Source organism: Triticum urartu, chromosome 3, assembly GCF_003073215.2.
Source record: "Triticum urartu cultivar G1812 chromosome 3, Tu2.1, whole genome shotgun sequence".
NCBI classification, from domain to species: Eukaryota; Viridiplantae; Streptophyta; class Magnoliopsida; order Poales; family Poaceae; genus Triticum; species Triticum urartu.
Window position 1 is genome coordinate 643,851,949 of NC_053024.1, and position 14,510 is coordinate 643,866,458.

General features: G+C 51.6%; 1 protein-coding gene and 1 pseudogene across 1 annotated transcript; both read right to left on the bottom strand.

The window, feature by feature from the left end:
* Nucleotides 1-2,387: 2,387 nt before the first annotated feature.
* On the bottom strand, nucleotides 2,388-3,431 carry LOC125547096 (annotated as a pseudogene).
* A 7,059-nt stretch (nucleotides 3,432-10,490) lies between these two features.
* On the bottom strand, nucleotides 10,491-11,651 carry LOC125548956 (peroxidase 2-like). Its single transcript, XM_048712467.1, has one exon. The coding sequence runs from the start codon at nucleotides 11,564-11,566 to the stop codon at nucleotides 10,595-10,597; it is 972 nt and encodes a 323-aa protein (XP_048568424.1). The 5' UTR covers nucleotides 11,567-11,651; the 3' UTR covers nucleotides 10,491-10,594.
* Between the last annotated feature and the right edge of the window lie 2,859 nt (nucleotides 11,652-14,510).

Genomic DNA, 14,510 nt, shown 5'->3' on the forward strand with positions numbered 1-14,510 from the left:
GATGATCGTTTAGTTTGTTGCTATTGCTTTCTCCATAACTATACATGTTCCTATGACTATGAGATCATGCAACTCCTGAATACCGGAGGAACACTTTGTGTTCTACCAAACGTCACAACGTAACTGGGTGATTATAAAGGTGCTCTATAGGTGTCTCCGATGGTGTTTTTTGAGTTGGCATGGATCAAGATTAGGATTTGTCACTCCGATTGTCGGAGAGGTATCTCTGGGCCCTCTTGGTAATGTACATCACAATAAGCCTTGCAAGCAATGTAGCTAATGAGTTAGTTACGGGATGTATCATTATGGAACGAGTAAAGAGACTTGCCGGTAACGAGATTGAACTAGGTATTGAGATACCGACGATCGAATCTCGGGCAAGTAACATACGGAAGACAAAGGGAACAACGTATACCGTTATGCGGTTTGACCGATAAAGATCTTCGTAGAATATGTAGGAGCCAATATAAGCATCCAGGTTCCGCTATTGGTTATTCACTGGAGATGAGTCTCGGTCATGTCTACATAGTTCTCGAACCCGTAGGGTCCGCACGCTTAACGTTCGGTGATGATCGGTAATATGAGTTTATGTGTTTTGATGTACCGAAGGTAGTTCTGAGTCCCAAATTTGATCACGGACATGACGAGGAGTCTCGAAATGGTCGAGACATAAAGATCGATATATTGGATGACTATATTTGGACTTCGGAAGGGTTCCGGGCAAGTTCGGATAAATACCGGAGTAATGGGGGGTTACCGGAACCCCCGGGGAGTGTAATGGGCCTATTGGGCCTTAGTGGAGAAGAGGAGGGGCGGCCAGGGAAGGCCGCACGCCCCCTCTTCCTCTAGTCCGAATTGGATAAGGAGGGGGGCGGCGCCCCCCTTTCCTTCCTCCCTCTCTCATCCTTCCTTCTTCTCCTACTCCTACTTGGAAAGGGGGGGGGATCCTACTCCCGGGGGGAGTAGGACTCCCCTAGGGCGTGCCATAGAGAGGGCCGGCCCTCCCCCTCCTCCACTCCTTTATATATGGGGGAGGGGGCACCCCATGGACACACAAGTTGATCATTGATCTTTTAGCCGTGTGCGGTGCCCCCCTCCACCATAATCCACCTCGGTCAAATTGTAGTGGTGCTTAGGCGAAGCCCTGCGTCGGTAGCTTCATCAACACCGTCATCACGCCGTCGTGCTGACGGAACTCTCCCTCGAAGCTCTACTGGATCGTGAATTCGTGGGACGTCACCGAGCTGAACATGTGCAGATCGCGGAGGTGCCGTACGTTCGGTACTAGGATCGGTCGATCGTGAAGACGTACGACTACATCAACCGTGTTGTCATAACGCTTCCGCTTACGGTCTACGAGGGTACGTGGACGACACTCTCCCCTCTTGTTGCTATGCATCACCATGATCTTGCGTGTGCATAGGATTTTTTTTGAAATTACTGCGTTCCCCAACAAAAATATCTTGATCTTGTCAAGGGGGGCTTCCACAGAGGCGAGAGCCAGGGGATGATGGGCGTGCGACATAGCGCCTGGTATGTCGAGCTGACTGAGAATTCCCTAGACTGTGAGAGCCGCCAGGCTACTGTGTTCGGATGATCCGGTAGCGCCTATGGTAGAGCCTCTAGAATGCGGTACCACTTAGCCATTTCCACCGGGCCAAATGAGCACATGAACCGTACATCCCAATGCCCCAAGCGCCTGGCCGCAGAAACTAGAAGAGACAGATCTGTAAAGATGGAGAACAATACCGGAAACCCCATCCGTAGCGGGTCGTTCCCAACCCATGGGTCTAGCCAGAACTGGGTCCCCCCCATTACCTATAGAGAAAGAAATTCCTAGTAGAATTTCCTCCTTGATCTTTTGAATCCCACGCCAGAACTGGGAACCTACGGAGCAGTTGCATGCGAGGAGCGGCTCGCCCCTTAGGTACTTTGCCTGAAGGAGCTGGAGCCACACCCAACATAGCATGAGAGCGACGTTCATCCTACGGGATGATGTAATCCCTATACCTCCGCGGTCCTTGGGCAAGCAGATATCTGCCCACTTGACCAGGTGGTTCTAGCGGCCATCAGATGCCTGCTAGAAGAACCTAGCGAGCTCCTTATCGAATGTGATATGAACACCCTCCAGAAGGATATACAGGTCCATCATATACATGGGGAGGCTCGCTTGGTTAGAACTAATGAGGGCCATTTTACTTCCCTTGGATGTAAACCGGCCTCGCCACGGCTCGGCCCATGTAGCCACCCGGCCGACCAAAGGATCAAATCCACTCGACAAGATCTTTGAGTTAGCCAGAAGCATCCCCAAATACATTATGGGCAACAATGCCAGCTTGCAGTTTGCACAAGCATCAAGAGTTTGCTAGTCGTAACATCAATCTCGTTCATGCATAGAATTTCCTATTTACCCTCCAATAGTTGTTTCTCTCCCCATCTTTTTCGGTCAGTAATCTTATGCCCTCCATTTTAATCCTCCAGGCAGCGAAATTCTTGAAAAAAGTTCTTCTGGCTACTGGAGGACATGTGAACAATCTGTGCGGCAATCACCATGGCGACGAGGTCAGAGAGCATAACTTGGTCCATAGGGAGCGGGGTGCGGCCACAGAAGAGGTTGTTGTAGTACTTGTTGCCGAAGACATTCTGCTGAGGTTCACCGATGTTTTTTCATCGATCCCGACGATGCAGTTTCACTGCATGAGCTGGACTGTGCCTGCCCAATAGTGTGCGATCCTTGGAGAGCGACAAGGTCAGTGTCACTGGGGCCCAAGTTTCATAACTTCTCCTATAGCATATCCAGAGAGTCAAAGGGGCTTGCAAGATTGTTGGTGTTCTTAACATTTGTGGTCATGTCATAACGCCACCCCACCCGCACACTCCATGAGGGTCCTCAAGTCAGTTCAATAGAGATCTAGGCGGCTAGAGCGAGAATGTTGACACATGACACAATGTCAGGGGCACTCATTCTCCAGTCTGCTCTTGATGACATCGACCACCTCAAACCCTAGCGTCGATCTGTCATTGGCATGGACCTACTTTTGAACCTCAATCGTCGGGAGGTCTTTGTCCAACAAAAGCGAGCCATCAAACCCTAAAAAACATTTGTGGAAAGATAGATGAGGCTGGCTCAGATGTGCTTATCAGCGAGGCAGACATTCTAGATAACACACGCGGCAATGTCATGTTTACCGATGCACCAGTCATCCTAGAAGGATGAGCTCAACCCAACACGGACACCGCAATGACTATGTGTTCCGTGACTCAGCGCTATGACCTGTAATTGACATGGGCAAGAGGCTGCAGCAAACAGCTAATGTCACACAAGGGGAAGCGACGATGTGTACTACTACATGTTCAGAAGGATGGCAACAGAGGGCGGCGCATGGGCCCACGTAGACACCCCACAGCCACAGGTCCGAAGGAGGGAGCATGTGGCCCACGTGGCTCCCCTCTGGTCCTCCTTTGACAGGTGTCTTGTCCTAAATATTATTCTTTAATGTTTTATTTTATTTTCTGGAGTCCAGAAAATCCTAAAATCAGAGACACAAATACGTGTTTGCTTCTTGTCACTTTGTTAATACATAATTCCAAATAGATATAAAACTGTGCATGTTTGATAAGTCAATGACATGAAAACTTCAAACAAAAATAGATACGCGGTTCCATGACATGTCATTTTGTAGCAGTGATCTTACACAAGATTTAATTAAATGATGGTAGAGTGAGATGAATATGTTTATCAAAAACAAGACATCATCTGTCAGTCCTCCTCAGTGTTCGCTGTGTAGAAAAGGAATGGCTCGCCCACGCTCTCGCTCTCGCGACTGCTTCCACCCTGCCCCTGTAGTCCACCGGCCATCCCCGGGGGCCGCCACTCTGGCGCCTTCGGCCACCCACCCATGCTCTCCCCAGTGCCCTCCTCGCGGCCTTGTTGCGCCTTCCCTGCTGTGGGCCTTCCCGTCCCCCGCGTCCGCTGGGCTCTGCGCTGCGCCGGATCTCGATCTAGATCGGATGCTGGCCACGCCGCCGCCTCCCCCGCCGGGTGGGCCGGTGCGCGACCCGCGGGAGGTGTCTTGCGTGCTCGAGACTCCTCCTGAGCTGCTCCACGCCGCGGCTCACGTTGCTGCTGCTGACCAAACGGGTGCTTTCAATGCCGCTCCGGCTGGGCAGGCGACTCGCATTTACTCCTCCAGTTGGGCGGATCGAGTTCGCGGCGGGGCTGCGGATGCTCTGAATGTGCATTCATCGCGCGCAGTCGCTGTGGGGCTCGAGGAGGAGGGCGGCTAGGTCACCGTCGCGTCCCGTCGGCCGCGCCGGCCGGCTTTTCCTGCAGCGCCATTCAAGCCTCGCCAGCCCATCCCGGACTGGATTAAAGGGTTGTGTTTCCGTTGTCTCTCCCCTCACCATTGACAAGTGAGCTGCTGCAACCAAATCACCTGCCGCCACTGCTTCCAACCCGGCCACCGCGCGCGACTCTACTTCAACAAGCCCGCCCCGCACCTCCGACCGGGCGCCTCCAGCTCGCGTCCCGGCCGCCCCTCTGCCTCCGGTGCGCGCCCCAGCTGTCCCTCTCCTCCGCGTGCAGCGCCAGTGGCGGCTGTGCGCCCCTCGTCGTCAACCCCCCAAGCCCCTTCCCGTTCCATGGCGTGGAACGGAGACCACTCGATGCGGCCGGCCGAGGTGTTTACTGTGATCCACGCGACGCCGGCCATGCATCAGGAGGCCGCACTCCTGGGCTCCAACGCGGTGGTGGCTTGGCTCGACCGCGACCTCAGGGCATCCACGCAAGAAATCGTCGCTGCCATCGTCGCGGAGATGGGCATGCTGCCGGACGACGTGTGCGTCGTCAAGCACTTCCCGGAGGCCTTCCTAGTGCGCTTCTTTCACCAGCACCATTGCGCCGACGCAGCCGGGCGCCGGGACCTGAAGTTTCGCGACACCAGGCTGCAGAGGCACCTTGAAGCGCACTCGGAGAACGTGGACCTCGTCCACCACGTCCGGCTCTGCCTGGACGGTCTCCCGCTGCAGGCGTGGGACGACTACGCCGTCGCGTAGGCCATCGGGCCGGGGTGCTCCATCGACTACATCGAGACCGCGTCTAAGCTCAAGACGGACACTGAGGTCCTGGGAGTCTGGGCATGGACGGCATCACCGGAGAATGTGCCGCGCATGAACTGGGTGACCCTGCCGGCGCGCGCCGGGGGACAGCCAGTCGTCGGTCGCCGTGGCTTGGAGCGGAGGGTGATTATCCACCTCTCCATCCATGAGGATCCTACGCAAGGGCCCAAGATCGTATCCACGGGGTACACCTTCCAGAAGGGCGTCATCAACGGCGAGAGGCAGGCGCGCGACCCTCGAGAGCGCATCTCGCGCCCTGTCAAGCACCGCAGGCGCGACCACGACGATGACCCTGGACGCGGGCGCGACGACTCGCGGAGCCGGGAGGGCTGGGGCGACCGCATCAGGCGAAGCCTCTCACGTCTTCCGCGGGATGCGTCCCGCGACAACCACCGCCACGATGATGGGTGTGATGACCGCCGAGGCGGTGGAGGCCGTCGTCGCGCTGCGGAGCCAGCTGCTGTTGTTGCGCCGCCGGTGCTGCTCTTGGGCTCCGACTCTGCCAGTGGGGATGCAACCCGTGTCCTTGAGCTGCACCCTGTGCAGGCCCCTCCCCTGCCTTCTGCTGGACGTGGCCGCAGCCCGGTGCGCCAGCTCTCGCCGCACTCGGCGCGGCGCCGTTCCCAGGATGACCGCACGCTGCTTGCCTCTCCTCCGCTCTCGCCAACAACGGTTCTTCCGCCATCGCCACGGTCCAAAAGAAGTGAAGGACGCCCCTCTCCGCTCTCGCAAGCACGGCCAAGCCAAGTGTTGCTCCAACTCTGTGCACCGGACTCCCTTCTGGCGCCGCTGCTCTCTCCCGCCAAGCCGCCTGGCTTCGAGGCCTCCCCGACGCCTCCTCTTGTCTCCAGCGGCCCTTTGCGGCGCACGCCCTCGCCGGTGCGGCTGCGAAGAAAGGCTACGTGGGGGCGGGGCCGTGGGCTTGCAGTGCCTTGCGCCCCTCTTTGAAGAACGCCAGGAGGCTCTCCTGCCAACCCCTGCTCCAAGCCTTCCCAGGGTGCCGGTGGCCCGTCGGAAGACCATGGCTGGAATCAACATTACCAAGACCAACGACGGGTTTTCCATCAGCAAGCCATCGGCTGGAGCATGCTCCAAGCAAACTCCAGTAGCCAGGCCTGCCGAGCTCCTTGTGTGCCGCAGTTTGGGCATTGTCAAAGACGGGGAAGACGTCACTGCTGCTGCGTTGGATGCATTTGCGGATCGCTTCAAGGAACAGCTGTCGCCGGACGTGATCGTGGCCATGCGTGGGTTGTTCAAGCTTGATGACAGCAGCGCAACGGATGTCGAGGAGGCCCTCATAGCACATGGAGGGGGAGGTGCGCTTGACCTGGAGCAGAACAACACCGGCACCGCGGTGCAGTAGGAGGCAAGCTGAGCTTTCGCTGCTTCTGCTCAACCTGGGGTCATCAGTTTCCTATGTTAGCAAAAATTCCCGGTCCTGTAGGCGTTCGTCCCAAGTGTAAGGGTGCTTTCTGTACCGCAAGCAAGATAGTCGTCGTTGGCCTATGGCCATGTAATCGTTGGGATGCACCTGGTCGCTTCTTTGAAGGGCCAGGCACTGTGGTTATGCCTTGCATGGCATGTGGTGTGCTTCCTGTTGGTTCCAGTGGCAATCTCACCTGTACTAGTTCCTCTACGACATCATCTTTTGAATGGCTGAGCTCTAGGGTGCCTCCAGTTTATAATGTTAGAGCAACCGATTAATTTTCTAAGCTAGAATGTGAGGGGACTGAACTGCCCAAATCGACGCTCCACGGTTAGCGCCACCATCGCCTCATCGTCTTGCCATGTTGTTTGCCTGCAAGAAACAAAGCTCGGCAATGTCGATCAATTCACGGCGGCCTTTTTAGGAGGGCAGAGATTGCGCAGTTTCACGCAAAGACCGGCAATTGGCACTAAGGGAGGCATTTTGCTACTCTGGGATGATCTTCTTGTTGACGTGTCACATGTATCCCTCAACACGTATTGCCTTTCCGCAATGGTTAGTGTGCGTGGAACTGATGTGCTCCTCAAAATCACCTCCGTCTATGGTCCCACGGAACACTCCTGCAAAGATGCTTTCTTTGCCGAGCTTTTGAGTCAGAAGCCGCCTCCAGGAATGGCTTGGCTTGCTTCCGGAGATTTGAACCAAATTTACCGGGCGAGAGACAAGAACAAGAGAAATGTTAATTGTAGCAGGATCAATCGCTTCAGGGCAGCGCTCCAGAGCTGTGAGCTCAAGGAAATCCACCTTCAAAACCGCAGATTCACTTGGAGCAACGAGAGGGCAAACCCAACCCTGTGCAAGATGGACTCCTTCTTCTGCAACGCAGAGTGGGATACTACATTCAACTCCCATATTCTGAATGCTCTCTCCTCCTCTCTGTCCGACCACTGTCCGCTCTTTCTTGCCGATGATAAGGGACCGCGAAGGCCTCGGGTCTTCAAATTCGAAAACTTCTAGGTTTCCATGCCCGGATTCAATGAGGTGGTTCAAAAGGTGTGGAGTGAAAGAGTCGACCACACTGAGCCATACCAAATTCTCTACCACAAGCTCAAAAAGATGGCACTTCGCCTTTCCGAGTGGAGTAGGGGCCTCTTCTCAAAGGCAAAAATCCACCTCCAAGTCGCCCTTTTGGTGATTCTCCGCCTTGACATTGCCCAAGAGGGTAGGCTCTTGTCCGTCGACGAGCGTGAGCTACGGACTAGGCTCAAGAGGCGGGTCATTGCCTTGTCCGTGCTTGAAAGATCTCGCAAGAAGCAATGTGCCAGAATCTCCAACCTTAGGGAGGGGGATGCAAATACTAAATTCTTCAACCGTCGAGTCAATGCTAGAAGGAGGAAAAACCACATCCATAGAATCAAGAACGAGCAAGGATGGGTCACTGAGCATGTGGCCAAGGAGAAAGTAATTCATGAGCACTTTTCCAACGTCATGAAGAAGGGCCGTTTAAGCTGCAAAGACTTCAACTGGGATGAGCTAAATTTCGAACCCCTCGACCTCCATGATCTTGACTCTGCTATGACCGAGGGTGAGGTCCTCAAAGCGATCAATGATTTGCCATGTGACAAGGCCCCGGGTCCGGATGGCTTCACAGGCCTTTTTTCAAGAGGTGTTGGAACATTGTCAAGTCCGACCTCATGCGGGTCATACACCATTTTGACTCCCTACACACGTCAAACCTCCAGTGGCTCAATTCCGCCAACGTGGTGCTTTTGCCTAAGAAAGATGGGGTGGAGGGAATCACCGACTATAGGCCCATTAGCCTCCTCCACGCGATTGCGAAGATTATTGCAAATCCTTAAGGCTTGGCCTCCACATGTCAAAGCTCGTTTCCAACACCCAAAGTGCCTTCATCAAAACAAGAAGCATCCACGACAATTTCATGTATGTTCGTAACCTCGCTCGGCGCCTGCACAAGAGCAAGACCCCTTCACTTATCTTCAAGCTTGACATCTGCAAGGCCTTCGACACCGTGAAGTGGGAGTACTTGCTCGATCTTCTCCAATGGCGAGGATTCCCAAGCAAGTTTAGGGACTGGATCGCAGCCCTTCTTAGCTCCTCCTCCTCGAGGATAATCCTCAATGGTATTGCTGGCGACCTAATTAAGCATGGACAGGGCCTTCGGCAAGGGGACCCCGTATCCCCGCTGCTTTTCGTCATCGCCATTGACCCTCTCCAAAGAATTCTCGAGGTGGCTATGAGAATGGGGCTCCTCCATAAAATCAGGGGTAGGGGAGCCATGATGAGGACCTCCCTCTATGCGGACGATGCGGCCGTCTTCTTGGCTCCGATCAAAAGGGACGTCGACAACCTTGCTAACATTTTGAGGGGCTTCGGTGAGGTCACGGCACTGTGCACTAACTTCAACAAGAGCTCTTTTGTGCCCATCCGATGCAACCACCTCGATTTGGGACGTCTGACCCAGAGGGTGCCGGCTGCTAGGACTTCCTTCCCTCTACGATACTTGGGGCTCCCTCTCTCAGTTTGGCAACTAAAGTTGGTGGATCTTCAGTTTCTAGTGGACAAGGCTGCAAACAAGCTAACAACTTATGAGGGCAAAAACATCACCACCATCGGACGAACGACTCTTGTCAAGTCCGTGATCACCTCCCAAGTGGTCTACCCCGCCACACCTCTAGTTATTCCGCCAACCATCCTGCTCAAAGTCAACAAACTTGAGAGAGCTTTCCTTTGGTCCGGTTCGGACAAGACAACGGGAGCAAAATGCAAGGTGAATTGGGAGATTGTTTGCCGGCCACTTCAGTATGGGGGACTTGGAGTTCTCAACATCAACAAGTTTACACGTGCCCTCCGGTTGCGATGGCCGTGGTACGAATGGAAGGAGCCCACCAAGATGTGGGTGGGGATGGGAAACCCATGCAATGAGGAGGACCTAAATTTTTTCTATGCCTCCACTACTATCACCATTGGCAACGGTGCGAAGACCCCTTTTTGGGACTCACCGTGGCTTCATGGGCGCAAGCCAAAAGACATTGCCCCGCTCATTCACATAGCGTCAAAGAGAAAGAATTGGAAGGTTCGGGAGGCCCTCTCACACAATGCATGGATCCTCAAGATCAAACCGCCCACCATCATCTCCGCGGAGCACATCACGCAGTTATTCACCCTATGGGCGCTTTTGCAGGAGGTCCAACTCGATGATCTCACCGAGGATGACATTGTGTGGAAGCATACGGCTAGTGGGATCTACTCGGCCGCATACGCATACAGGGCGCAATTCTTAGGGATGGTTCTCACACCCTTGGACAAAATGGTTTGGAAGGCTTGGGCTCCCCCAAAAGTCAAGTTCTTCGCTTGGTTAGCGCTACAAGACAGAATTTGGACTGCCGATCGTTTGGCAAAACGTAGGTGGCCCAACTGTGATCTCTGCCCTCTCTGCATGAGAGTGCAGGAATGTGGGCCTCATCTTTTCTACAAATGCCGCTACACGCGGAGGCTCTGGTCTTTGATCATTGACAAATTCCACATTCTCGGTCTTGACACCAACGGTTGGTCCCTATTCGACTCGGTTGAGGCTTGGTGGACAAGTACCTGCGACACCGCCACGCCAAACCGTCAAGCCAAGGCGTCCCTCACCATGCTTGTTTCGTGGACTCTCTGGAACGAGCGAAACGCAAGGGTTTTCAATCACAGGAGCGCTCCTCCAACTATATTGCTTGCCTCTATAGAGACCGAGGCCAACCTTTGGGTCATCGCCGGTGCCAAAAAATTAGGATCCATTATTTTGCGAGAGTGATCTCATGCCGTGTACTGAGTGACTTGTAACAAACTCTATTCTCTCTTATTTAATGGATGAGGCAAAGCTTTTGCCTCCGTTTCAAAAAAAAAACAAGACATCTGGTATGAAAAGAATGGATTCACGACATTTGTTTCCAAAGAAAATAATAAGGGAACACTTACAGTTAGAATGAATTAAAAGAATGATTTACACAAGGACAATGAGTTCACAACTCATAACATTAATCTCATTCTTCAATAGGGTTTGTTGTTCACCCTCCGACAGTTGTTCCTAATCTCCCCAGCCCTTCCACACAATGGACTTATGTTCCCCATTTTGACCATCGAGGCCGCGAAATTCTTGAAGAACTCCTTTTGACTACCGGAGAACCTGTGAACGATGGGCGTGGTGGTTGCAGCGGCGACGGGATCGGACAACATTACCTGGTCCGAAGGGAGAGGGACGCGGCCGCGCAAGAGGTTGCCATAGTACTTGTTGTCGAAGACGTCAGGGGTGACTGAGTCAAGGTTCACCAGTGTCTCCTCGTCCTGCCTAGCACTACAGTTCTGCTGTGTGAATTGGCATTGTGCCCGCCCAAAGGTGTGCGCTCCTTGGAGGGCGACAAGGTCAGTGTCGTCGAGGCCCAAGTTTCTGAACTTCTCCTGGAGCGTCTCTAGAGAGTCGAAGGGGCTCGGGAGATTGTTAGCACTCTCGATATTTGTGGTCGTGCCATCACGGCGGCCCAACGGCACACTCCAACTAGGCCCTCCGGCCAGCTCAACAGAGATCTCGGAGGCGAGGGCGAGGATGTCGGCACAGGACACGATGCCAGGGCATGCATTCTCAAGCGCATGCTTGATGTTGTCGACCACATCGAACCCGCGTGCTGACCTATCGTTGGCAAGGACTTCCTTCTCGGTCATGATCGCCGGGAGGTCGTTGTCCAGCAAAAGTGAGCCGTCACAACCCTGAACAAAGCAGTCGTGGAAGTGGAGGCGGATGAGGCTGGCTGGGATGCGTGCGTCGGCGACGCGGGCATTCTGGATGACGCGCCGGACAATGTCACGCACACTCGGGCACGAGTCGTCGTAAAAGGACGAGCTCAACCCAGCACCGGCACCGGCATGACCATGGGCTCCATGGCTCAGCGCTAGGACCAGCGCTGCCGTGAGCAAGAGGCTGCAGCGAGCAGCCAACGGGAAGCAAGAGGAAGCGGCCATGTGCATTACTGCACGTTAGAAGGAGAAGGCTAGAATTGATTTGCCACTGATGGACGAATTGGTAAGCTAGCTGCTAGAAGGGAATGAAGGAATTTCGCAGAGATGGATGTGAGGGAAACCAACGGTATGGAAGCTATATATAGCCTTAGCTATTTTGTGGGATGTTGAACTCGATAGGACTTTGTGGAAGCGCGTTTGACATGTTCCCCATGCCGTTGTCAAACTTTGATTATTAGCACTGCCGTACGTCGCCTACCGCTACCGCAGCTTTCCTTTGCTGCACGAGGCTGCTCATATTATTTTATACGTATATGATTAGCCGAACAGGTTGGAAGAGGTCGTCCTGATGATCGCCTACGAGAAGAGGTCTTCCTCACGAAATATTGTGTTGTATATGTTGCGTATGGTGGCGACGACAGATTGCGTCAGACAGAGATCTTTTTAGTAGAAGACAGAGTTTAATTAATCAACATGCATGTGATATTTTCCTCCCATAAAAAACATGCATCTGATATGGCGTGACTTTGCATCTAGTTGCCAGGAATGGGCTGAGGGACCGGGTTAGCCACGCGCTTCTTTATTTTCTTTCGATAAAGAGAGAGAGAGAGAGAGAGAGAGAGAGAGAGAGAGACTTTCTGCTTGTTTTGCCTAGCCTAGGAAACGTCTTATATTTTGGTACAAACGAAGGTAATATTTTATACACGGGAAAAGTCTTTAACAGACAACAGTTTTGGTTTAGAATTTCACTAGCCATGCTGAGCGCGGCCACATGTTATGTTAAGATTTTGTACATGGTAGGAAAAAAGAACCATGTGTTAATTTTGTGACTAATTAATTGGTTGCTATCTAGCTATGTTGCCATCTTTTCATTTGCATTTTTAACTTTGGTTGATGCGTGTAATTACTGTGGTATGTGGCAATGCATGTTTACATAGTAAGTAAAATGAACATGGTTTGGAAACCATGGACTAGCATTTTTCTGATGGCTAGGTATAGTTCTTTACATAAATAGAAGGTTTACCTTTTCAGTGAGTAGTAAGTTGGGATAGAGAACATAGTGCTTGAAAAGGTAAAGCTTTATCACAGAAAGCAGACAGTACATTTGACATAGGAAGGACACATTTTGGTATCACATGATAAAGTTTCCTACAAAAGATCACATGATAAACTTGATTGTGCCGTGGTATTGCTGATCTATATCATTCTTGTACGACTGTTTGCCGGTCTGGTATACCAGTGATGAAATAGTAAAGAGCTTGTGCGACCTCTCGAAGGCGGTCTTGTACGTGGTGGTTTAGAACCGGTGTATGTGAATATTGGATCGTTAGTGCGACGCTGTAGATATCGATATATGTGTGGTGGTATGATATCTAGAAACTTATCATATATTTTTACCAAAAAAGGCTTTCGCCCTGCTTCTTATCATATATTTTTTGCTAGCATTTTAGTTTGCCTTGTGAATTCCTTTGGCTGAGAGGCCGCCGTTTTGGTGCGTCATCTTTTTCTTTTGAGGGCCCACGCTAGTGTTGTGTATAGGCTTCTTTGCTCGACATCAAAAGCTTGGCAGTTATGGTCATTGATGATCACGTTGTACTGCCTCCGGTCCTTGTTACTTTGCATATTAGAATTTTTTAAAGTCAAACTTCACAAAGTTTGACCGTATTTATATGAAAAAATATCAACATCTGCCATGTTAAAGTTATACAATATGAAACTTTAAGTCATGACACATCTATTGGTATTGATTTCAGATTGTGAATGTTGATACTTTTTTATAAAGTTGGTCAAACTTTACGAGGCTTGACTTCAGTCAAATCTTATATGCGAACTAAAAAGGACCGGAGGGAGTAGTTGGTGCAAATGTAGTGCAGGGCTGCTTGGGCAGCATTTTCTTCTACCATGTTCATGTGTATGAACGAGTCTTTTTTTTTGAGCAAAACGGATAGGTCTATATAATTGGATCGAATGTGTAAATGTTTATTCCCGCCCTTCTAGAGATGATAGCCATGTTCTTCGGTCCACGTATAATTCGGTCTATATAATGTCTGAGCCCAGGATCATATGCTCCTGATGAACAGTAAATTCAAAACAATAACAAAAGAAAAAACTGAATGTTTTTGGCATCAGAGATGCCAGGATGCGTGAAATATTCGGTGGTGTTTGGACATTCGAGGAGGTCGTGGCAGAAGAACAAAATCAGGTTTAAGCAGTGCATTTTTTTTCAAAGTTTCTTTTGAGCATTAATTTTTTTTTGCCACAACCTCCTCAAATCTCCAAACACCACGAAAATTTGCACTCACATTGTGCACCCAAACATCTTGGATACCAACAAGGTTTAGATATTTTTGACTTTATTTTCCCTATTTTTTCTGACTTTAATGATCATGGGCAGGAGCGGCTGAGTCCGGGCTACGAATCACTCTAAGGGCATTGTAACGCCCGGGTAATCAAGCTACAGTAATCCAACGATAATCATGCCACGTCACCCCGGTTACTATTGATAATCTACCGTTAGTCCAAAACCGAGTCAAATTCAAACATTAAAATAAAGTTAAATTATAAAAGTTTTCAAAATATTAAACTAAAATGTTCGGGCTGTGCCAAAATGGCATAGGTAATTATAGTGCAGCAAACATATTTTATAGAATGTCTAAATGATTGAAAATGAAATAAAACAGAACATAAAATAAATAAGAGAAAGAAAACACACACAAAAAAACAGAAAACAAAACCAAAAAAAAGAAGAAAAGAAAAGGAGAACCCCCCCCTTGCCCCCTGGGCTTCGGCCCAGCAGGCCACAAGCCCCCCCCACTGGGCCCCTTGGCCCAGTCGGCTCAGCCGACCACGCCGGCCCACCCCGCACCTCCCCAGGCCTATTAGGCCACCCCACCCCCCCACTAACCCTAACCCCCACCCAAAACACCCACTCCTCCCACGCCGCCACTCCCTC

Excerpts from the sequence above, each read along its gene's own strand:
- LOC125548956 (XM_048712467.1), bottom strand. The coding sequence starts at position 11,566 with ATGCACATGGCCGCTTCCTCTTGCTTCCCGTTGGCTGCTCGCTGCAGC.